The following is a 26,748-nucleotide window of genomic DNA, read 5'->3' on the forward strand; positions in this document are numbered from 1 at the left end:
TTCATTGGATGTAAAACCCAAATTATTTGAATAATCTAGACATAAGTATTTATTATTTACCCATTGAAAGGAATAGAAAGTGTACATTTCTTTAGAACTTAAATTTTCAGTATTAAAAGTATTTAGTAGAATTTGCTTTTTATATGAACTGAATTATTTTCAGTTTAAACTGCAGATTTTACAATTATTTGTGTGCGAGCCGCGATGACTCAGGGGATAGAGCGTTCGCCTTCCAATGAGGCGAACCGGGATCGAATCCCAGTCAATACGAATTCCGCATCCGGCTTGCACCGACCACAGAGCTGACGTGAAATATTCTCAGTGGCTGACAGATCATGGGTTAGAGTCCCCTTGCCGCCTGGCTAACCGTGGGAGGTTCTCGTTGTCTTCCTCTCCATGTAACGCAAATGCGGGTTAGCTCCATCAAAAAGTTCTCCACGAAATCAAATTTCTCCCAATACTCGATCCAGGAGTTCCCTTGTCTTCTGGATAGGGTTCAAAATTACAAGGCTACCGAGATGAACATTAGTAGTCGTAAACTCATAAAATTATTTGTGTGAGCTGAAATAATTTCAAAACTGAGCTTTTCAATTGCGAATAAAATGTTAATGAAATGTAATACAGACAACTATCGTAAAGATCCTCAGTTTTCAACTCTTACTTTTTTGATAACACAGATTTAATGATAACATCAGGATTACTTGCAGACTAAATTAAATATTAATTGTCTAGTGAAAACTGGTTTTGCATTCTTTCAAATCACTTACAACATATTAATGGCAGAACTGCTGTGTTAGCATTAGGTACCCTCAGAAATACTTATCTTTACCGATATTGAATCATAAATCGAAGCCTTAAATGTTATAACGGGGTGAGAACGTAGCATTCTTTCAAATCACTTACAACATATTAATGGCAGAACTGCTCTGTTAGCATTAGGTACCCTCAGAAATACTTATCTTACCGATATTGAATCATAAATCGAAGCCTTAAATGTTATAACGGGGTCAGAACATAGCACTCTTTCAAATCACTTACAACATATTAATGGCAGAACTGCTGTGTTAGCTTTAGGTACCCTCAGAAATACTTATCTTACCGATATTGAATCATAAATCGAAGCCTTAAATGTTATAACGGGGTCAGAACATAGCCCGAGAGCTAGTAAACAGAACATAGCCCAAGAGTTTGTAAACAGAACGTAGCCCAAAGGTAGTGACACAAAATTCCTATAGTTTAGTTTCTTAAAAAATTATTTTGTGTTTGAATAAATTTGTAGTCCAAAAGAAAACAATAGTAGATCATACTATAGAACGAATCACGTTTTTCAACTATAACAGACAGGGCAATTAAAAAGTAGTTTGAATTTTATTAATTAAGAAAAAAAGAATTTGCCTGATCTCAGACACGGCATTCTAAGTCTAGGGCGTATTGAAATGACTAAATTACGTAAATTTTCCAATTTCATTCGAATTTTTGCTGGTAGTAAATGATATAATTAAATGATTTGCAACGTTTGAGTTCAACGATCTCTGGCTGGATCAACTTTTTGTAACAGCCTATATAGTATATCTGTTTAGTGCTAGAATAACCAATACAAAAATTTTAAAAAGTAGGGAGATAAGATTTTAAAATTTCTAGAAAAAAATACTACCATATAGTTTTGTGTTTATAATGGAGCAGCAGTTTAAGTTTGATTAAAGAGATTTTTTTCTATCCCTTGAAGCTAGACTTTGGTTGTTTCCTTTAATAAAAACTACCAAACGATCAAAATAGTTGATGAGCGTACATGACCTTCCTCTAATCATTGTTATTCATGAATAAAACTTGAAGTATCTAGAAAATAATAGTAATTAAAATAAAAAATACTAAATGACTGATTTTTTTCAGGTTTCTCGAATTCTAAAAATGGAATATCCTAAATAACGTTCCTATGGTCACTAGGGGTGATTCGGACGATTCTAATTGTTCCGATATAGGAGAAACAGTAGCAAAATCATACTATCGTACTTTTTCTGAAAGTTTGAAGTCTGCTGAGATTTGTCATTATTTTTCGAAACATCTCACTTGTCCCTAATGGTATACATAACCAAGCCCATGTAATCTTCAAATATTCTACTGCAATTTCAAAACTTTATGAAAAAAGACATTTTTTCTTTTTATTTTAATTAAAGCGTTTATTTCCAAATTTAGTTCTTTCGCTGCCATTTTATGTTATTGTAAAGCAATCCAAAACATAAAATGGAAACTGAATAACAAAAGAGAATAAGGCGATCAGTAAAATTAATGTACAACTCGTGTCGAGAAAAAAACTCTTAACCGCCGTTGAACATCGAAAGTTACGGTCAGGATTTCACTATCTTCCTGCCCAGAGTATAATAGCCCAATGTTATATCATTAGCTCATCCCCTTTAAAATTGTTCGTATATCAAATTGTATCCACCTAATCGCTTCCGTTAAAAAATTGTTCAAAATCTGTGAACATAAACGATAAAAAGTTCATTTAGGAATCCTTGATCGACAACTTTCCTGCTTTCACTTAAATTGTAGTTAAGCCCAGTCAAGTGGAAAATATCCTAAATAGGGGGATTTCGCTGAGGCTCTCACCAATTGTCGGTTATCGTGCGCTAATTTCCTTCCTTTAGATACTTAACTATTAATAGACGAGCCGGTAGTTGGAAGATTATATTATTTTTATCGAATTTATTGGGCGTTTCAGTATGATATTTATCCGCAAGGTATTAGAGTAAAAACAAGTGTTAATGACAGAATGAAATAAAACAAATTTTCCATTAAAAATTTATATTTTTTTTCATTGATTTTTTTTTTTTAAAATAACCGTCGTTGCACAGCTGATCCAATTTTGTAGTTTACGACTTCTAATGTTCATTTACGTAGCCTTGTAATTTTACAATCAATCTGCTAAACTATTCCCAAATCCAGTTAATTTTATTTTTTGCGGCTTTGAAGCCATGCTAGCTGTAAATGGTATAAAAACTGCTTAGTTTTGTATTTGTGACTTTTACCCATAGTAGCTGTAAATGGTTTCGAAAACGTAAAAGTAAAAAAAAATTCTTTACCGTAAACTTTATGGTCACCATGGCTCCCATTCCTTTTATTTTATTTTACTTTATAACCGTCGACCAATATAATAAAGTAACCTACCCAATTTTTGGGTTTATGACTACTAATGTTCAAATCCGTAGCTTTGTAATTTTGAGCCCAATCCAGAAGACAAGGGACCTCCTAGATCCAGGATTGGGATAAATTTGCCTTCGTGGAGGACTTTTTGAGGGAACTAACCCGCATTTACAATACATAAAGGGGAAGACCACGCGAACCTCCCACGGTTAGCCTGACAGCAAGAGGATTCTAACCCATGATCCTTCTACCACTGAGGATATTTCACGTCAGCACCGTGGTCGATGCAAGCCGGATCAACACCACCGAGATAGGGGTGGTGTTGGCCGGATGCGGAATTCGCATTCGCCAGCCATCGCCGGGATTTGAACCCGGTTCACCTCATTGGAAGACGAACGCCCTATCCCCAGAGCCATTGGCTCTCATTGATATAGATGTGTTGGTGATAAAAATGAAATAAAAGGAATTTTCTAATTAAAATTAATAGTTTTTTTTTAATTAATGTAGTTGACCTGTTGTTATGATGTTTATTCGGAAATCATTAAAGATAAAACAAGTGCCTTTGACAAAATAAATAGAATTTTTCATTCAAATGTAATATTTCTTATTGAATTTAGTTTGTGTTTTGTTATGATATTTATTAGAAAATTAATCCTTTTCGAAGCGAAAGAATGAGAAAAAAAGAATTTATTCGTGAATTGTAGCCATTGTATTTTTTTTTTATTTTTTATTAGCACGTAAAAATTGAATAGTGGTTCATTTTATTGTCAAATAGAGTGAAGCAGTTTTTATCCCAAGAGAGGTTTAAGAATTTTGCGTCTACGGCAAAAATCAAATAACAATTTCTTTCAACCAAATTTTTATTATTATATTTTTAATGAATTTAGTAGGAATTCTATTATGATATGCATCCCGGAATAAAAACTAACTGAAGCGATTTTCCAATCAAAGTATTATTTTTAATTAACTTTATAAGGCGTTATTTTTTTATGTACTTTTTCGCTATATATTCAGAGAAAAACTACCATCGTTAATGATAAAAATTAAATAACCCGAATTTCCCATTCAAAAGTAATGTTTCTTAAATTATTTGACTACATGGTTGACGATTTTTGTACTCAAATGTTAACATACATATAAAAAAAATTATCTTTATATTTGGACATTTTTTAAAGACAGTTTTAAACTTTTCGTTCCAAAGTGGTAAGTTAACATGAAATAAGATATATGAAAATCAAAATAATTTTTAGTAATACTAATTTTTCAAATCAATGATTTGAGAGCTGTTTGAAACGCGAAAGTCGGTTTTAATATAGGTATTACGGAAATAAGAATGCTAATTCTTTCTAAAATTCAACTCCTTTTTTTAAATATATATATATATATATATATATATATATATATATATATATATATATATATATATATATATATATACACAAATTAACATGAAAAACATGAATAAAATAAAAAACTAAATGGTAGAGAAACAAGAATGGTAAAAGCAAATAGTCGTTATCAAGACACATCTATTGCTATAAATGCGATATTTCTGAATAAAGAATAATTATCCTAAGATTATATATATATATATATATATATATATATATATATATATATATATATATATATATATATATATATATATATATATATATATATATATATATATATACATCGCAGAGCCATTACATTATGACCACCTTGCTAATAACATGTAGGACCATCTTTAGCCCTCAAAACAGCTAGCACCCGCCATGGCATTGATTCCACAAGGTGCTGATAGGTAGTCTGGGGTATCTGGTACCAAACGCTCACCAACTAGTCCTACAATTCCCTCACATTGCGAGGGGGTAGCGTGGCAGCACGAATTTGGTTTTCCAAGTAGGACCTCAAATGCTCTATTGGATTAAGGTCAGGTGAATTTGGGAGCCAAGACATGACTTGAAAGTCACTGGAACGTTCCTCGAACCAATCCATGACGATTCGACCCTTATGACGTGGTGCATTATCCTGTTGGTAAACACCATCCCCCGCAGGAAAAACTGTTGCCATGAATGGGTGAACCTGGTCTGCAACTATGTTCAAGTAGCTTGCAGACGTCAGGGATTGTTCTATGAGGATTATGGGCTCTAATGTGCCCCATGAAAACATTGTTCCTGTGCGAGAAACCATAAAAACCTGGGCGAGCCCATTGTTATAGATGGAGGGTGGTCATAATATAATGGCTCTTCGGTGTATATAAATTTTAATCAATTTTAAAATTTAGCAAAATTTATAAATCATTGATTTAGAATAACGTTTTTATCTTCCTGCCAATTATTTCATTCAAAAATATAAAAATAAAATAATAAAAAAATTTGAAAAAAGAAGATAAAAATTAGAAAATGATTATAGAATCGCCTGATATATACAATCGTTGGCTCAAAACTTGTCTTTCTCTTTCATTGTAAAATGTTCAGTTTTAATCACATAACAAATACCAATATTAAAACAATTTTGATGAGGAGCGCAAGTTAAATAATAATTTCTAAATTTGTTTAATAATGAATTGTTTAATATTATAATAAATTGTTTAATATTTTGTTACGTTTTGCTGTTGAATATCGTTTTATGTCCATTCGCTTTAATTAATTCAAAAACACGGCTTTGAAATTAAAAAAGAACGCAATTTTAAATTCGATAGAAAGATCGTCGTTGTTTTATTTAAATTTTTTTTTCAAACTTTTTAAATAAAATAAAATTCGGCAGAGTTGGAGAGTTTTGAAATAACAAATTATTCTGCAACAGTTTCTCTATTATCGATGACATGAAAGCAACATATGAAAGACCATTGTCCGATGTTAGAAGTTTCTCCGTTGAAGTGGTTAAATAACTATTCATTTAATTGCTATTTTACCATATTCAAACAAAACAGTCAAATAACTATAAATACGGTGGTATTCAAACAGTTAATTGTGAAAAAAAAACATTTATTAACTGCTTTCATCTAATCTAGATCCACATAATGAAGCTCCTTAGTTCCTTGCTGACTACATACTACAGCCGAGATTGCTAATCTGTCAATCTCCTGACCGACAGAATGAGAGTTCTAGTCTCAGTGTTGACATCACAATACTTCCTCCACTCCTTTCAACAGAGTTTCCAGTTGTCGTACACTCCTAATTTGTTTAACTGGGCTATGAGAATAAAATACTCTCATTCCCGCATAAATGGTTGCCCTATAAATCTATCCCCAAATCCAGTTAAATTTATTTTGTACGGCTTTGAAGCCATGCTAGTTGTAAATGGTATAAAAACTGCTTAGTTTTGTATTCGTGATTTTTAACCATAGTAGTTGTAAATGGTTTCGAAAACGTAAAAGTAAAAAAATTCTTTACCGTAAACTTTATGGTCACCACGGCTCCCATTCCTTTTATTTTATTTTATAACCGTCGTTGTACAACCAACCCAATTTTTGGGTTTATGACTACTAATGTTCAAATCCGTAGTTCTCTGTACTTTTGAACCCATTCCAGAAGACGAAGGAATTTCTGCATCAAGTAGTGGGAGAAATTTTCCTTCTTGGTGGACTTTATGATAGAACTAACCCGCATTTGAGTTACATGGAGAGGAAATCCACGAAAACATCCCAACGTTAGCTTGTCGGCAAGGGGACTCTAACCCATGATCTGTTTACCACTAAGGATATTTTACGTCAGCACTGTGGTAGGTGCGAGCCGTGTGAGGAATTCGTATCGACCAGTTATTGCTGGGATTTGACCCCGGCTCACCGCATTGGATGGTGAACTCTTTATCCCCTGAGTCATCACGGCTCCCATTCCTTTTTATTTTATTTTATTTTATTTTATTTTATTTTATTTTATTTTATTTTATTTCATTTTATTTTATTTTATAACCGTCGTTGAACAGCCGACCCAATTTTATGGGTTTACGACTACTAATGTTCAAATCCGTAGCTTTGTAATTTTGAACCCAGTCCAGAAGACAAGGGTACTCCTAGATCGAGTATTGGGAGAAATTTGCCTTCTTGGAGGATTTTTTGATGGAGCTGACCCGCATTTGCTTTGCATGGAGAGGAAGACCACGAGAACCTCCCACGGTTAGCCTGACAGCAAAGGAACTCTAACCCGTTATCCGTCTGCCAATGAGGATATTTCACGTCAGCACTGTGGTCGGTGCAAATCGGATGCGGAATTCGCATCGACTGGGATTCGAACCCGGTTCGCCTCATTGGAAGGCGAACGCTCTATCCCCTGAGCTATCGCGGCTCATTCCTTTTTATATTGGTAAATACGTTCGAAACTTTCTTCGAGTACTTTATTTAAAAAGTCAGGGTAAAGTCGAACGAAAGATGATCAGTTACGGTTGCCGGAAAAAAAATGGGAACCCTTCCTCTAATGCATTCTATTATTTTTCATTATATTCATGATATTTTTAATAACATTAATGTTATTTCACATTTTTATCCTCAATCTATCCCGATCAATCCTCATTAGTCAATCTGTCCTCAATCTATCCCGTCGAGGACCTGCAAGAAAATTCCGTCGACTTAGTGTCGAAAGTATTAAAGAAAGTGCTGTGCTTCAAAAAGTTTGACAAACTTCATAAAGTAAAAAAAAAAAAAAGTACTTTTATATTCATGATAAGCTTATTAGGAATTGACTACATTCTTTCAGGAAGAAAAAACTTGTTAAAAATTTGTTTAAAAATTTACTTATTTGTTGCTGAAATTCAATTGATACAATGTAATGCAATTCAATTATAGAGCATTGGTACCGCAAGGTTAAATAGAAGGAAAAAAAAACATTTCGTAGTTTTTAACACTGCGTTAATGACAAGTTATGACAAACCAATTTTTATAGTTAAAACAATCTTCAAATAAATGTTAATTTGTCTAAAAACAATCAGACGATCAATTAAACCATTTTCTATAATGTAAGCCACTGGATGGTATCATTTCCTTTAAACTTAAAAGTAAAGAAAAAAAAAAGATTTCATCTGACCCATCGTCAAAAAAGAGAGTCTGAATTGTGTTTTCATTTCAATTTTCCGTTTTTCTTGTTTCGTTTTTGGGATGAGTTTTTAGAAGAAAAGGTGGTCAGTTGTACTTGTTTCTGTCTCGCACGAATGCCGCGGGGGATTCTGGGAAGGAGAAAAAAGGGATTTTCCGTGTTTAAAAAGCAACGCTGATCAAGATATTGGTAACAATTGAAGCATGTTTACTGTGAGAAGAAAGGATTAAGAAAGTTCTAAGTTAAGGTGAAAGTTTCTTAAAACAATATGGTGAGTTTATATGTTTTTAGCTTATGTTCTTTCCTTTTTTATTATAAAAAAAAATAATAATTGTATGCATTTAAAAATATGTCTTATACATAAACCATAATATAAGCAACTTTTATTTTTAGAATTTTTTTGAATTATATTAATTACAGCAGTAAATTTTTATATTATAATTTTCAATTGAATGTGAAAGAAAATTTATTCTTATCGTATTAAAAAGATACTTCATACGTTGTTTCATATGCACTGAATTTGTATTTGTGTTTAATATTTTATATTCACATTTTCTATAGAGATTACTAAGCTCGAAAGATACTGCATTAAGGACTTATAACGTATCTTTAAAAAAACGCAAAACACTTAACAATAAACGTAAAAACCTAGCAGGCTATCGCCAATTATTTTAAAACCTTCATTTAGCAACTTTCTTTTTATAAATTTTAGTATTTTTGAGTTAATGATTTTTTTTAAAACTGAGCGAAATCTGTTCTGCTGTTACAAAAAAAGAATTTCAAGCTTAAAGATGATCAAAAAATTTCAATTCAATGTTGGATGAAAGACCATTTATTACTATACTAAATTCAATGTTTATGTTTGATGTTTTATATTCATATTTTGTAAAAAGAACACCAAGTTCTGAAGATACTACATTAAGGACTTATAAGCGTTATTTTTCAAAAGAATGTAAGTACTTATTGTAGTATATTAAGATTATTATTATGGCCTTGATGTAGTACTTTCTAAAAGAGTTTTAATTGAATAAGAACTTTTATTTAATGAATTTTTAAAACTGTATGAGTTGTGCTTTACTGAGGGAAAAAATATTTTATATAGTAAATTCAGGCAAAAGTAGTTTTAGGCAATATAGTGAGCTGCAATTTTTAATTTTGTTTTAAATTAAAAATTAATAATTTAATTGCATTTAAAAATATGATTTACATAAGATTTATGATAAACAACGTTTTATAAAAAATATTTTTAAACTGAAATCTTCTTTTAGATTATCTTCATATCATCGAATTTTTATACTTTAAAAAGTAGTAAATAATAATACTTTTTGTACTTAAAAATTATAAATTAACTTAAAAGTAGATGAAAATTTTCTTACTTTCTTAAAATATTTGCTTTTCCGTATATATTATATTTTAAAATTGAGTTTTTTAGTTTATATTCGCATTTATTTAGTGAATATTAAGTCCTCTATTTTAATATACTAACTTAAAGATTTCAATTTATTATAATATATAATTATGTTGAAAAACCGCTAATTAATGACCTTCCTAAAATAATATTGATTTATCTTATTTTCTTTAATGAAAACAAAATTAGTAGAAAATTGCTTTTGAATTGTAATATATACATAAAAGATCTAAATCATTTTCCTAAAATTTATTATTCTTTATTCATTACATATTTTTTTAGTGAAGTATAGATTGTAACGAAAAGTGAAGGTCTGCTGTCTTACATTAGTTACTTACATAAAATTTATTCGAAATATCACTCTCAAACATATATGGCAACGTTACTTTTAAAAAGTAACGAGTAAAAGTACAAGTGTTTTTAAAAAAAGTAACGAGTAAAAAGTAGAAAGTTCTTATTTTAAAAAGTAACGAGTAAAAAGTACAAGTATTAAACAAAAAAAGTAACGATTTGAAAGTACATTTCTAGGAAATCGAAAATTCAAAGTAATCTAAAATTTTGTTGAATAATAATCTTATGTTCTTTAATGTCTTTGCAAAATTGTTGTTATTTATTTAATTATTTTTAATTTTGAAAGTTATGGACATTAATTTATTTTTAAATTCGGAAGAATATTGTAATATAATTTTATAATATAATCGTATAATATAATTTTAAAATCAAATATTATTTTAATATCAAACTTTTTATGGATTTGCACGAAAAAGAAATTTTATCTATTGATTTCAATTTTTAGTTTATTTTTTTATTTATTTAAATTACCATTGATTTAAATTTGTTTTACTCTATAGAAACGCGTTTCAAAAGCACAAACATAAACAAAGCAAACACGAGGTTTCAGATAGCTTTGTGATCTCTGAGCTAGTAAAAAATAATTGAATGTGCAGTATAAGTTTAAACAGAACAGTCTACAGTCTTATTTGTAACAATGGCTAATGCTGGAGTCATGCGAGAAAATCATTTTCCGAACATTTCTGCCTAATGGAATTATTAAAATTTGTAAACAGATTTTAGTATCAGTGGCTAAATTAATACCTTCGACTTTTCAAGAGTTAAAATAGTAATTATAATAATTTTCAATTGCACAAATAGTTCTGAAGTTCTTAGAGATTTGACTGGGAGTTGTTTGACAAGGTCGGGCATAAACATAATATTAGTAAAAAATGTACTAGGTAAAAATGTATTTAGTGAAAAATGTATTAAGACAAAAATTTATTATTAGTGAGTTCAAAAAGAAAAGGGAAAAACGTAATAACAAAATCCAACATTTTTTATTTAAAAGGTATTAAATAAATGCATAAAACTCGAAAATGAATGAAAATAACTTGCTAATTAATATTTTTATTCATTTTGCAAAATAATTGCATTTCGAAAGTGGTGTCACTGAGTCTGCTGCGAGAATTTCTCAGAACGTGCTTAGCCACGCTGAATAAGCGCTCCTCGGGAGCACTAGAAGGTACTGCAGTATTATATTTCACATATAATTTTTTTACGATTATCGATTCAAAATTGATATGCTTTCCGTTTCGACATTTGAGCTCATGCATGTCATAAATTCTTCTGTCGCTGGTGATTGGCATGATGTTTTCAGCTTTAGAAAATTTAAAATCCCTGTTTTTTTTCTGTTACGTTATTAGTTATAGCAGTGTGTTCAGCTTGGACAATTCTTTCCAATTTTCTTGTAGCCTCCACCGTAGCTTTTTCTTCCTACCAATTAAATTTGATGCAAGATACCAGACCAGCAGCAAACTTTTTTTAATGTAATTTTTTTATTTTGTAGAAAGCTTACCGAGTTTTAGAAAAAAGTAACGATTTCATTCGACATTTCCGTTACAAATACTTATACTTTTTCTCTAAAAATGTAACGTAAGTACAAGTAAAAGTACTAAATTTAAAAAGTAGCGAAGTACAAGTAAAAGTACGTAATTTTTACTTGTACCGGCGGTACAAGTAACGAAAGTAAAAGTACTTCCTTATATGCTCTCAAATCAAGATGAAGGATTTTATACCGTTATTATTATTATTATTTGATAAAAAAGAATGTTTATGAAATTTTTGGTTAACGATTAATGTATAATGAAATATTTTGTGAAAAAATAATGTATAGGAAATTTTTGGTTAAAAAATAATGTATAAGAGATGTTTGGTTAAAAATAATGTATATGAAATCTTTGGTTGGAAAATAATGCTTATAAAATTTTTGGACTATTTCTCTTTGGTTGTAGAGTTAAAAAGTGTTATGAAAACATGAGTATGGGCCAAAAGAATATGTTCAATGAGTTTTCAAAGTTTTTACAAATGACAGTATGGTCTTATATATAAATGTTTGACTTAAAAAGTGGGTGTATATGCTTTATTTCCACAAAAAAAACTTTAAAGCGTGAAAACAAACAGAACTATTCGAAAAGTCAACATTTTCAACTATTCTTTTTCTTAAACGAAATATGGAAAATTTTAAGATACATTTCCTTAACAATTGCTATTACACGTGTTTCGTGCTTTTAAAAACAATTAAAATGGCATTTTAAAATTAAAAACACCATAATCAACTTCATTGCTGTGGACATTTAAAAATGTCAACCTTTTTTTAGTTTCATTTAGAAATCAAATTAGCTTTTATGGCTTTGAAATCAAGCAGGCTTTTAATGTTTCGATAAATTTCGATTTCGTCTCTCGTTTTTCTGCACATATACATAAATTTGCAAATCATATATTTAGACAAATATGTTTATTTTCTTGTGAGAAGGATTCCAAAAATATATATTAGGAGCGGTAATTACGAAACACCCTGCAACTGTTTGTCAGAACGACATTTTCCACTCGCTATAATTTTACGGTCAATGTTTTTGTAGCTCGTGTCTCTTCACTTGAACATTAATTTACGACCCCAAATATGTTTATTTTTCTGATCTTATTTGTGACAAGGATTCCCAAAATGTATGTTGAGAGCGGAAATTACGAAACACCTTGCAACTGTTTTGTCAAAAGGGCATTTTCCGATCACTACAGTTTTGCAATCAGTGTATCGAGAAATGCAATTACTGATCAACACTTTACTTCCCTATTTTCAAATTTAAATAAATAATGAAAAGAGTTCATTTATAAAACTGATGACTTCGAATATCATCAAAAATGAATCATTCACGGTTTTATGATTTTAATCAAATGCATAATTTCATATACATCACTTAATTCATTTAAGAATTAACATGAATTTATAGAAAAATAATTGAAATTTTAATGTAAGCATTTATAAGAGCTCTCGCTATCATTTCGGGAATTTTAAAAGTCTCATTATTTTTTGAAACATTTTATGGGTGTAACGACATACATATGGTGTATAGGGTTTTTTAATGTAAGAAAATTTTTCCTATAATCTACTAATCTTTTGTGAGTCGTAAAAGAATGTAAATTTTATTCAAAAGCTTTCTAAAAATAGAAAAGATTAACCGAATTATTAACACTCTAATTTCCAGATTTCTTAATGCTCTTAGTTTGGTTTGTGACAACAAAAAAAAAAAGGCTTATAGTATTAAATGCATGTTAACATTTTGCAGTGAATAGTGTTCATCCGTTTAAATCTGTTGTTTTTCATTGGTAAAATAGACTCGATTAAATAAAATTCTGAATTCTAGTAAATTTTTTTATTACAAAAAAGCAAATTATTAAGCATTACTCACTAGTCTTTATATAAATACTTAAAAAAAGAACAAGTGTGTAAATCTTCTTCTGTAAATTCTACCATTCATTAAGTCAGTTGAAAGATGCACATTTATTTTCCAACAATTGCCCTAAAGCATCATATTTATATTTTATTTATGTTAACGCTTATCAACAATCAAAATATAGTCGACCCCCGTTGTCGTGAAATGTCTACGGCCATAGAAAAAAGACCACCTAAAGACTCACTATATCTAAATTCTAAGAGGAAACAAAAAAATTTATTTTTCATGCTACGTGGAGAAAAATAAATGTGGTAAAATTGTCATACTGTTACGGTAAGGACATTTCTAGGGGAAAAAACCATAATTCTGGTCAATAAAACCAAAATTTTAACATTTAAATCATTCATTACGTTATTTTTTCGCTCATTTGGCAACTGTTTGCCGGAAATTCTGGTTTTCAAAATGATAATTCTTATTACCACACATTAGGTTAAAAAATGCAGAGCTGAAAAATAAATTTAATCGAATAAATGGTTTTTATGCCATGCTCTTAGGTATCATGATAAAATTACCAAATTTTACTATATTTTTTCACATGTTATAATCATATTTTATTGCTGTAAAAAATTACCGAAGTCTTAGGTCTTCCCCTGGAACCAGAATAACGGTAAATTTTACCATGTTCTGGTAGTTTTGACCATACTATTTTTCTCGGTCTACAGTAGTATTCTAAAAAATAGTGATTGCAAATTTGTTATAAATTATTAAATAGCTAAAAAATCAAATGTTAAAAAGAAAAATAATAATTAAATTTTTCCTTTCTATGGAAGAAATTGGTGATTTTTAACTGTTCGATTTTAAGTAAGAGTTCACCACGTCTTCAATTAACAGTTAATAAAGAATCCATTACTTTCTAGTTCTCATTTTATGCTGGGCAAAATATCCAGGATTTCAATTTTATTTTCGAGATAAAAATTTTAAAACAATTTTTTTTTCGAATAGAAAAAGTAAAAATAGAAAGTTTAACTCCATAACTTGCCTCAATTGTTTGAGTTTTAATCCATAACTTAATTAAAATTTCGCCCTAGTTTAATAGGTAAGAGTATGCAAGAATAAGATTTAACACAGAAGAGACCACTAAAGAAATCGCTATATCCGAAGTTCATTATAGCGAGGTTTGACTGTATAAACTTTTTTTATGATACTGTTTCCTATAAATGCTAATAAGTTTTCCTTGTATAATTTGCTATAAGACAAAAACATTGAAACCCGGTGTGATTGTCAAAATGTTTTTAAATATTATGATATTATGTCTTTATAAAACATGCAATTTAAAAAAAGAAAGAAAACAGTCAGACATTTCAAAATAAAAATTAGTTAAAAAATAGATTTTTTAAAAAACATTATAGACATAGCAAGCACACTAATTTGCATTTATCAAAACAAATTAACCAAAGTTAAACATGCAAAAAAATTTTTTTGAAACTTTTATTCTTTATTGCGGAAACTGTGGATTATTTTCAAGGAAAGGATTCAATTCACTTAATTATTTTTCTTATTCACTGGTTTTATATTGTTCATTTAATACTATTTTTACTTTATTGTTGATAAGATAAAAATATCTATTATACTTGCTCTAAATAGTAACAATAATATAAATCAAATAAAAACAGAATTTCTTTTCCGACATTATATATCAACATCTGATATCAGTTTTGATTTATTTCTTTTGCTTAAACAGTTGTATAGTTCCATTCAATGAATACCTGAAAAAAGGGCGAAGTTGATATCTAATGTTTGATATGAACAAATACAATTGAAAAGGAAGTAATTTTAAATGCACAAAATAAAACTATTTTTTTTTGTGGACAATAATGAATTAAAGGGCTGTTGTTTTGAAGCTCTTAGAAAGTTAACTTTAATTTAACGGCATTCTATTTTTAACTTTTTTGAAAATTTATTTGAAAGGATACTGTATTAAGGGAACATTAGATCTTTCAAATGTTTCATAATTTTAATATTTTAATTACCAAATTCTTATACTGTAATTTATATGCTATATCATAGGATTGTTGCGGCTATTCTGAAGCTTTTTATTAAAGAAAAAAAACTTAACATTTATTGAAAGAATTTTGATTTTAAATTCTAGGAGTATTACTTTAAAATGGCATAAATTTAAGGGAACAGTAGATCTCTATAATTTTCGTTATTTTTATTTTCTTAATGCTGCAATGTGCATAAGAAGATTATATTGCTGTTATTTTGAAACTTTTTATTTAAGGAAATAAACTTAACTTTTATTGAAGGGTATTTTAATTTCTTTGAATATCACTATAAAATGGCCCTAGGTTACGTAAATAGTGGACTTCTAAAATATTTCATAATTTTTGTTTCTTAACACCCGAATCTTTAATGTAATTATGCTATATTTTACTATTGTAATTCGGTTATTCTGAAGCTTTTCAGTGAAATAAATATACTTAACTTTAATTAAAACATTTTTAAATTTTAATTTCTATAAAGAATACTTTAAAATAGTTATATATTAAACGAACCGTTGATCTCTAAAATGTTTAATTTTTTTAATGCTAGAAATGTAATTTTTAGTGTAATTTAATTTTTGGTATATCATAGGATTATAATGAGGCTATTTCGAAGTTTTTTATTGATATAAGCTTACATTTTATTGAAAGATTTGTCTTTAGTTTTAATTTTTTTGAACGATGCTTTAAGATGTCACTAAATTAAGAGTACTGCCAAAATGGTTCATAATTTTTTTTTTCAATTCTTGAATACTGTTTTTTTGTGTGTAATTTAATTTGTAATGTATTTTAGGATTGTAATTCCGCTCATTTTTTAAAATTTTTATTAAAGAAAATAAACTATGCATCACTTCCACAATAAGATATTTCAATTTCTTTGAAAATTACTTTAAGGGGACAGTGGACCTGTAAAATATTTAATTATATTTGTTATTATTTATTATATGTCTTATGTTAGAAAACAAATTTTGAACTCCGCAAAATCTTTCTCTCAAACATTGCGATAAAATTTTCCTTCAGTTTTGTCGTTGTCCAAGCTTCACAACCAAAAGACAGACCAAACAAGTTTTGAAACCATACTAGTTTAAATGGTTAAACAATCACATAGTTTCGTATTCATGGTTTTATAACCATACTAATTGTAAAAGGTTAAAAAACTGTAAGGGTATAAAATGTTCTTAACCGTCAACTTTACAGTTAACTGGATGGACAGACTGATGAATATTATTTTACCATAATTTTAAAATGAAAATTCTTATTGTATAGCATCCTGAAATCTAAGATAAGTTTTGCAGAAAATTACAACGCCCCAACAAGCTTCAATATTTCTAATCTAGTAAAGAATCGAATTTAACATATCGGACTTAAACTATAAAAAATTATGATTATTCGTTGCAAAAAAAGGAAATAAAGAAAAGAAAAAAAAACTGATTGTGCCAAATAAAAAGATCAATTATTTCAAAAACTCATTAAAATGTCAATCTTAGTTTCTTTTAAATTTTGATAACTAATCATTCTCATGTATACTTCCGGTTTAAGGAAACATTTAAATGCTCCTTAACGGTAAAAAAATCAGTTCCTTATGATGACAGTGATTTCCGGTAAAAATTTAAATACATTTTTACAGAAAATGTCAAAATGTTTTACATTTTTCCATCTGACTACTTATTAACTAGAATTTAACTTTCACTACTGCGTGTTATGATTTGCAACAGAGCATAAAATAAATTAAATATTTAGTTTCCTTTTACTGATACAGTTTATAAAAGTACTTCTCGAGGTGATCTGGACCGTGAAAAAATAGGAAATTAGTTGTTCATCGAAGTTATTGAATATGGAAGTGATATAGAAAATTATTTCCTTTAAATTAATTACTTAAGAAGTTTAAAACAAGACGAACAGAGTGTTAAGTGTTTTTACTTGCTTTAATTAGATTTTAAAAGCTATCGTTTTGAATATTAGGAACTATAAACACAACAAATGTTTATGAAATGGTTTTTTTTGGTTGTAATTTGTTTTTAGAATTTAAGTTAAATAAGATATTTTGTGAAGATAGTTTAATATTGACTTAAATACTTTGAAAACTATTCATATTTTGAGAAGGAATTTTATTTTTAACTTAAATACTTTGTAAACTTTTTATATCTAGGGCGGAAAATTTAATTTTAAGTTAAAAAATTTGCAAACTATTCATATTTTTTGAAGAAAGTTTATTTTTAATTTAAACACTTTGTAAACTATTCATAATCTGTAAAGAAAGTTTATTTTTAACATAGATATTTTGCAAAATATTCATATTTTGTGAAGGATGTTTAATTTAAATTTAAATACTTTGCAATTTATTAATATTTAGTGAAGAAATTCTTATTTTAACTTAAATACTTCGTAAATTATTCATATTTTGTGAATAAAGTTTAATTTTAACTTTAATATCTTGTAAACTATTCACATTGTGTAAAAAAAGTTTAATTTTAACGTAAATACTTATTAAATTTTTCATATTTTGTGAAGAAAGTTTAATTTCAACTTAATTACTTTCTAAACTATTCCATATACTGTTAGAAATTAAGGAGTTTGCTGAACCATATTATCGCACACATTTGATGCATACTTAATATTGTGGTATTATGAACCATATTATTTTACTCCTTAAAATTTATAATAACATATTAGGGTTCAATCTAACACCGCTATAATAGCTGATAATATTAGTTGAGCGTATTAAGATTCAAAGTACTACTAATATCATGGTACAATACTGAGCGTATTTTAAAGAGTGTACGCATTCTTAATAATTTTCATTATAACCATATACACTTTACCTTATGGTAGAAAAAAAGTAAGGAACAAACAGTGTAAATTCCATTGATGTAAAGATAAATAGAATACACTGAGAAAAAAAGTAGGGTCAAAACTACCAGAATATGGTAAAATTTACCGTATTTTTAGCTCTATGGGAACACTAAAAACTTGACAAATTTTACCAAAACGCTTCGGTAACGATTTTGATAAAAAGAACAATAAAATACGGTTTAATAAAAATGCAATAAAATTTGGTAAATGTGGTTAAATTTGGTAATTTTATCATGATATCGTAGATCATGGTATAAAAATCATTTTTCTGGTTATATTTACTTTTCAGTTTTGTATTTTTTACTAAATGTGAGTAAAAAAGAACCTTAATTTTTAAAACCCGAATTTCCAGTAAACCGTAGGAACCAAAAATTTGTCTAATAAATGGCTTAAATGCCGTTTGTTTTGGTTTTATTAACCAGAATAACGGTTTTTTTACTGGAAATATCATTACTATACAGTACTATATTCTTTTCTCCGTGTATTAATAAATAATTCGAGCAGAATATACATATTTACTCGTACTTAAGAGATTGTTCATCCATTCACTACCAAACATAACTAAATATTATTGACTAAATATTGTTGACTTTAGTTACCCACATTGAGAGGGAGTATAAGTTACCCTTTTTACTCTTTAATTTATGTTTTTTTTCCTTCTTCGATGCAATGTTTAGTAAACTTTCATGCATATAATCTAAGCTTTATTGAACTAATTCAATAAGACTTAGTAGGGTTTTTAAATCGAAATGTTGTTTAAGTGACCCTGCTTAGTGACGATATTTATTTTTACACTACGGAAACTGTTCATAAACCTGAAATCATAATAAAAATACTTTTTTTATGTATCAAATACGAAAGCATTAAAGAAGATTATAAAATCAATTTCCCATCATTTAAAAAGGAGGTAGATTTTATGAGGATATCGTATTTTTATTAATTTGTGTATTTCGCTAATTCGTGATTTCTTTAGTTCTCAAAATATCGCAGGGAAATGAAAAAGTTATCTTTGTAATACATTTTGTGTGTGAAGATTGAGTCAACCGTAAAATCAACATATTTGGTTCCTCTAATTTTTCATTCATATGACTTATGAATCAGAGGAAATTCGCTTCACGTTTTCATTCATTTCTTGATTTTAAGCATGGATGAATATTCACGATACTTAGTTTAAAAAAGATCAAGTGGAATTATAATTTTGAAGTATTTAAAGAGAAATTAACATCGCAGATATAAATGCATGGTTGATTTATTTTAAATATGAATACTATATGTTAAATATTTTAAATATGAAATATGCCTTTTAAATATTATTTTAAATATATGAATGCTATAAAATTAATAACAGTATAGTTAAATGGAAATTTAATAACTGTTTATATTAACACAGTAAAAGCTTTTTAAGGGCTTCTGTGGCATCTTTAATAAAATCGAGCCCCGAGAAATAGAGCTAAGTGCTGGGTTATGATCAGGTGGTGTGTGGGGCAAGTGTACGTGAATCAAAATACAGGGTGTCCGAAAAGTGCTGTCAAATATCTCAAGAAATTCGCACCGTGTGAAATATTTTGAAAAGAAGCATTCAATAATGACATACTTGACCCTCTCTCTGTCTTTTTTTCTTTTTATAAAAGTATTTGATAGTCTCCGGTGGCAACACTTCTTTTTCTGGTGAAGAAATTAATTTTAAAGTCGGGTATTCAGTAATTGAAATAAACTGAAGGATGTGTGATACAATCATGTTTAAGACATCCTTGACATACGTTATGTAAATACGGTAAAGAATAAAATATCACACTATGTAATTTTGTACTTTCAAGATTAGTTTAAATTTCGGTAACATTAAGTTAACACATTTGCGTTATCTAAGCTATTTTTGCTTGAATACGATCATGAGACATACTATACTATAAATTCTTACGAAACAAACAACAGTACATGTTTACAAGTTCACCAAAAATGGTGATTCATACCTCTTCCATATGAAATGGCATACAGTATAAGCAATTCAGGATCAAATTACGGTAAAAATTATCGGCACTCATCGTGCTGGTACTTTTTACCATAATATTATTTTTTCCGAAACAAGTTATACAAAACAAAAATTCTGATATAGCATAATTTTTACAGTAATAATTACAGTAAAATCACTGAATTATTCTCGTTAAATAAATATTATTGTAATAATTACGGTATAATATTTTACGATAAAAATGGATTTGACAGTTCCGGTACTTTTTACCGTAATTTGATACTGAATTTTTTAAAGTGTAGTGAAATTCAAATGCGTTCAGAAATGCTTTTTTCTTCTTCCGTATGACGGCATTTGAACACTACTATCTCAAGACATGGGTAAAGATGCTATGTAAAGACTGTTTCAAAATTTTTTTTTCTGAGACCAATTCTGAGTAATTTTTATTAAATTTACATTAGCAGAAATTTTATATAAAAATATCTCAATAAGAATAAAACTTAAACTGAATTAAACTGTTTCAAACAAAAATCTCAAACTTTTATATATAGCAATAAAATGCCACAGTTTCATAATTTTATTATATTTTATTCCATGGTTTCTTCACATCACATACTTGACAGCTAATCTAAATTACGTTAAAGCCTTTAGAGTATAAAATATTTTAAACTCTAAAAACAATTTTTATTTTATCATTTTTATTTAAATTTTATGGCTTACTGGTAATTTCAGTTTAGTTTTAATTTCCCTATCCGCATTTCATTATTTATTTTGATAAAATTATTTGACAATGTTCTCCGATAATCTGACTAACCGATCTAACCATTTTGTGATCTTAGAGAATCATTAAGATTTCTTGTCTTTTATACAAATTTTTGTTATATTTCACATAAATGTAAATCTTTTATCTTTTTGATAAAAATTTCTTATTTTTCAGGCGGCTCACATGACATCCCCAATTATACTTCTGTGCTTGTTTATCATTGTAAATGGAGTAAAAAATGAAGATCAAGATGCTGATGCTTCTAAAATACTGACCAAGGCATCCAAAATATCCGAACTTTATATTGGTGATTTATTGCGAACAAATGGCAAAACAGACCTAGACTCTGCCAGCACACACCATTATCAGGCATCTTCAACACCAAATTACATTAATGCCGACAAACTATTGGGCAATGTTAACAATCCCAGGCAATTAAGAAACCCTGCACAGACAAGATCGGAATATCTTCCTCCTTTAGCTGAAGATTTTCAGATTAATAGGGAAGTGAAAAGGTCCGAACAAGTTCCTGTAAATATGTTCGAAACATTCTTAGAAAAACAAGGCGGTATATTAGAAAGAAACGTTTTAGCTTCAGAACAAAGCCCTCCTCCATCTCGAAGATCATATTCTAATGATTATCCACACAACGAAAAAGCAAACTGCAATAAAAATTTACATCAAGCTAGCACTAATAAGCGTCCTGAGTATTCCCATTCGCGAAGACGACATCCTCAACAATCTTCTCAATCCGAATATGACTCACCACCCAGTCATCACCCATATAACACCAATGAAGGTGATTCTAGACCATATTACTCAAGTCACAGCGATAGTGGTCCGGTTCATACAAGTTCTAAAAGTAAAGCTATTGATTCAGATTCAGCATCTAAATCTTTAAGTTCGTATACGAAGTCAAAAAGTTTTTCTAAATCATCCACATCAACTCCCAATAGAACTCGCCAAAAGGCTATTATTCTAGGACCACCGGGTCAACAAAACTACGAAACTCCATATAATCCAAATAAAAGCGAAGAAGACAGTAGTGCGTATAGTGGCTCTTATGCTCCTAACAGCTACGAAAATGATGCCCCTGGTCAGCGTGAAACATATCATCCATCAGGTCATCCTGATAGGTCTTATCGAGACTATTCACCTCCTGACCATACCAGACCAGCGGGAGCGAAACACCATTCACTTCCGAAAGCTGGAAAGACATATTCACCACAACCCGCTCCCTACTCAACATTAGAACACAGTTCTGGAAATCAGCAATCTCATTGCAGAGGCCCTCATTGTAGTAATTCTTATTCACCATCCAGAGAGCCTCAGCCAGAATATTCTCGCCATCAGCAACCTGAAAGATATGAAGCCCCAAGTAGACCTAAACCCCATAAGCAAAGCCGACACAGAGGAACTCCAGGCTATGAAGCACAACCCCAATACACGTTAGAAAATGGACGTCCAAGTCAAAATTATGGACCATATCCTCCTGAAAGAAACTATGAGGGTCATCCCTCAAACTATCAGAGAGACGCACAAAGAATAAAACATCCTTCAGAAGGAAAGCATAGGCAACAAAACTATCACTCTCAAGGAAGTAGGCCTTCTGCATATCCTGATCAATCAAGGGAAGGATCAAATTATGAGCCCAGATCACTTAAAATTTCCCGGCCCGTTGAAACATATGATACACAAATTAGGCCTAGTAGAGAGGTTAATCCTCGAAAAGAAATGGTATACCAGAAAGACGCTAGGTCACCTACATCAGACAGGGAAATTCCATCTGTTGAAGAGAGCCGACAAGAAGGGAAACTGCCAGTTGGATCCTCTACATCAAAATCAGTATCATTCTCGGAGAGTCGAAGCTACCATTTAGATCATGATGATGTCTCTCAGCCTGCCCTTCCTCACGGCCAACAAATGACGGATCAAAACCCAAGAGAAGTTCAATCTAGAAATCCAGGACACGCTATGGCATATAAGCCGTATAATTCAGAATACCCTGCGAGCTATGCCAATGAACAACGTCAACATCCATTGCATAGCAACATTGAACAACGTCAACATAAATTGCATAGCAACATTGAACAACGCAACCAGCCATTGCGTAGACCTCAGCTCTCAAACAGTCGATATCCAGAACAGCGCGCAAGTCCTCAAGCAAGAGGTGATGGATCAGCAGGTCACCATGTTAACACGAAAAGCACCCATGAATATAAAAGTGACATAACTGGGTATAAAGATGAATACGCTAGCCATGAACCATTGGAACTTGATGATGAATTTTTTAGAAAGTATGGAATATCCAAGAAAGCTAAAATAATTGTGGCGACTGCTAAACAACCTAATCTTTTCGAAGCTGATGGCAGTAAATTGAAAGAAGGCGAATCCAATGCAGGCCTTCATCCCGAAGAACCATATAGTCCTGAATCTTATGGTCAAGGTCCTGAATCTTACGGTCCTGAACCATATCAACACGGACCTTACGAACATAATCCTGAAACGTCACTCGAGCATAATCCCGAAACCCCATATGGTCATAAGCCTGAAACCCCATATGGTCATAAACCTGAAACCCCATATGGTCATAATCCTGAATCATCTTATGAGCACAATCCTGGAATATCATATGGATATAAACCTGATACCCCTTTTGGGCATAGTTCACAAGAAGGTGGTGAATCAATGGATGAATTTCCAAGCTTGTATCGCCAAATGGAATTGGCTAAACCAATTAAAATACCAGGCTCGTTTGATGCTCTTGTAAATGCTGATCCATCTTTTTTAAGAAACGTGGGATCATTTGAGCTTTCAAACCCAGCCGAATCCTCGGGAAGAGTGTCAGTGAGCAACGACGATAAGCAACCAAAATCCTTTGCTGTCTCAAAAGGAGCTGGGGAACTTATCCAAAAACATGGAGATGGGGTCAGTCGAATCATTTACAATAAGGGATCCCACACCGACAGTGAAGCTTACGACGAGTCAAAGAAGGTAGAAGAATTCCAAGCTCAAGGAAGTCAGCCAGAAGGAACGAAAGTAGAAGTTGACAAGTCACCTGAAAATAAGGATAAACCAGAGAAAACTGCGACGTAAATTCTAGAGCATTCGTGGTAGAAGAGATGACATTAAAACTTCAAGCAGAATTCAACTCTCTGTGCAATAAACTAAAAGCATTTAAAAACTATTATAGTCAAGCTAAATTAACTTGTGTGATAGCCTCAAATTGCACGTACTGATGAAGATTCATGCATTTTTATTTTTTGTTGAAATAATTATAGGTATAATGCGCCTTTAAAGTTATGCAGAGGTGTTAAGCAATACTCTTACTGAATTATAACGTTACATTTTAGAGAGACTACTTCTCAGGATAGACCTCATTCAAAACGACAAGTTCTCTGATTTGAAATTATTTTCCGAAGAAATTCAAGTCATTCAGATCAACTGCTTACACATCTTTCATCCACTCAAGCATAATTATGCAACTTACCACAGGAAAATGTTTATTTATCACGAAGTGCTTCTAAAAACATTTTGCTATTTAAAAACATTTAAAATAAAAATATGTTAAAATATGTATATAATAACAATAATATTTTCAATAATTTTCTTTTTTAAAAAATGAATTTGTTGCTTGATTTTAGATTTATTGCCACTTTTGTATATAGTTCCCAATATAGTTTTCTCTTAAAGAGCATAAACTATGTTTATTGTAAATAGAGTTACAGTATATTTTTTGTATAGTTTTTTTTTAAATATTTATTTGAGATAAATAAATATTATTTATAAACATATGATATGTTCAATTATTTAGTTGAAGAAAACGCATTTCAAATTTATTTAAGATTAACAATATCTTACTTAGAAAGTAACTTACTTACTATATCTTACTTTTTAACGCAGAAAAAAAAACATGTACAAAACAATTTAAAATTTACTAAAAGCGAAAATGCTAATTTATTAATACTTTAACCCCAAGAATGAGAAACAATGCAATAAATAATTCGTTAAATGAAAGCAATATTTAATACAGATAAAAATTTTTATTTAAATAATTTCATCAATTGCACATAAATTAAATATTTAATGTGTTCATTATAGCTACTAATTTTTAAATAGAATTTTACTTTAAAAAATATTATATATTTTACTATTTATTCTTAATAGCATTTTATGTACAATGTAAAAAATTCCGAATAAAATTACGACATAAGTTTTGGAGCATCACCTGTAAAATCCATTTTACCATAAAATCCATTTTTACCGTAAAATATTATACCGTAGTTTTTACAGTAATATTTATTTAAATAGAGTGATTCAGTGATTTTATGGTTATTACTGTGAAAAATCGGTACAGCAGATTTTTTGTTCCTTAACCGGTTCCGGTAAAAATGGAATTTACTTTAAAAAGTACCAGGTAGAAAGTTAAAGTAATAAAAAATCTCAAACAATAAGTTTTAATCCAATTAATGGATAATCGAATATTTAATGTTTCGAAAGGCTTAACTTAAATTTTCTTATTAATATACGTTGACGACAATTAGGTTTTAAAAGTAGGTGTAAAAACCTCATTCTCTCATTGAGAGAAGAAGTATAATCTTAACTACCATATTCAAATAAAATTTACCGTGTTTTTGGCTCTATTGGAACAAAAGAAGCTCAGAAATTTTTAACGGAGTGCTTTAGTAACTATGACAATGAAATATAGCTTCATAATGTGTGTTAAACATTGGTAAATGTAATAAAATTTGGTAATTCTATCCTGATACCTTAGAGCATGGCATAGAAAACATTTATTCGGGTTTAATTTAATTTTCAGTTTTTTTTTTACTTAATGTGTGGTAATAGAATTATAATTTTGAGAACTAGAATTTCTGTTATGAACAGAAACATTTCCAAATGAATGCTTTAAATACCATATATTTTGATTTTTATAAAACCAGAATTTTGTTTTTTATTTTTACCTGACAGGTCATTACCATACTTTACTGTAATTTTACCAGATTTGTTTTATTCATGCTTGATAAAAAATAATTTTTTTTTGCTGGAATCGGATTTAGCATTCGAAATACGAGAGGGAAATAGTCACAATAGGAATATGTAGCGCCAATAGTTTAGCCAAAGGATCAGAAGGTTTTTGTAATTTTCAATTTTTGTATTTAAGCCAAACGAATTTTTAGTTTTTGAGCATAATTATAAAATTAGTTTTCCCAAAGATATTTTAGTGAAAGAAATTATATTCAATAATTATTTAATAGCATTACAAAACCTTTAATGATTTTTATATTATGTAATATTCTTCAATATTAATTTATGAAATCTAAAACTTGAACGAAATGGGCTTAATAGTTCCAGAGAAAAATAATTGTTGTTGTCGTGTCTATGCATACAGTGCTAGTGCAAAGATTAGAGTCCTCCAAAAGTCTTGATAACAAGATTTGCAAGTTCTGGAGCCCGATGGCCATGGAGAATTTCGATGGGAGGTGCTCGAAGTTGAAAGAGGGAGCCGATAATGGCCTGGCAGTCAAAAACATGGTCTGGAGTTAGTTGCAAATGAGGACAGTACTTGCACATGGGATAGAATTTTATATGGGTGCGTGAGATCTTCATGCCCTTGAAATGTCCAGTAAGTAACCTAGCTATTGTAGAGGAGAGGTTTCTCGGGCAGTTTAGATCGGGGATTGTTGCCTTGCTAAAAAGCTGGAGAAAAATAATTCAAAATACTTTATGCTTCAATATTTGTTTCTGAAAATTATTCAACTGTTTTTTATAACATCATTTGTAATTTTAATGATTAAAATGATAAATAATTAATATAAAGTTTATTTTGGA

The 26,748-nt window shown here is 29.7% G+C and overlaps 1 protein-coding gene across 2 annotated transcripts in view; it reads left to right on the forward strand.

Moving 5' to 3' along the window:
• LOC107444081 (uncharacterized) overlaps positions 1-24,142 on the forward strand; it is a 62,590-nt gene extending 38,448 nt beyond the window's left edge. Inside the window, exons 1-2 of one of the 2 annotated variants that reach the window (XM_016058894.4) lie at positions 8,329-8,427; positions 21,091-24,142. In XM_016058894.4, the coding sequence (XP_015914380.3) occupies positions 8,425-8,427; positions 21,091-24,012 (2,925 nt within the window). In that variant the 5' untranslated portion in view covers positions 8,329-8,424 and the 3' untranslated portion in view covers positions 24,013-24,142. Of the gene's footprint in view, positions 1-8,328; positions 8,428-21,090 lie in introns of those variants that run through there. The other variant, XM_071187021.2, reaches the window with a different exon arrangement.
• Positions 24,143-26,748: the final 2,606 nt, after the last annotated feature.

The sequence above is a fragment of the Parasteatoda tepidariorum genome, chromosome 9, assembly GCF_982258835.1.
Source record: "Parasteatoda tepidariorum strain Cologne lab strain chromosome 9, Ptep-v5.0, whole genome shotgun sequence".
NCBI classification, from domain to species: domain Eukaryota; kingdom Metazoa; phylum Arthropoda; class Arachnida; order Araneae; family Theridiidae; genus Parasteatoda; species Parasteatoda tepidariorum.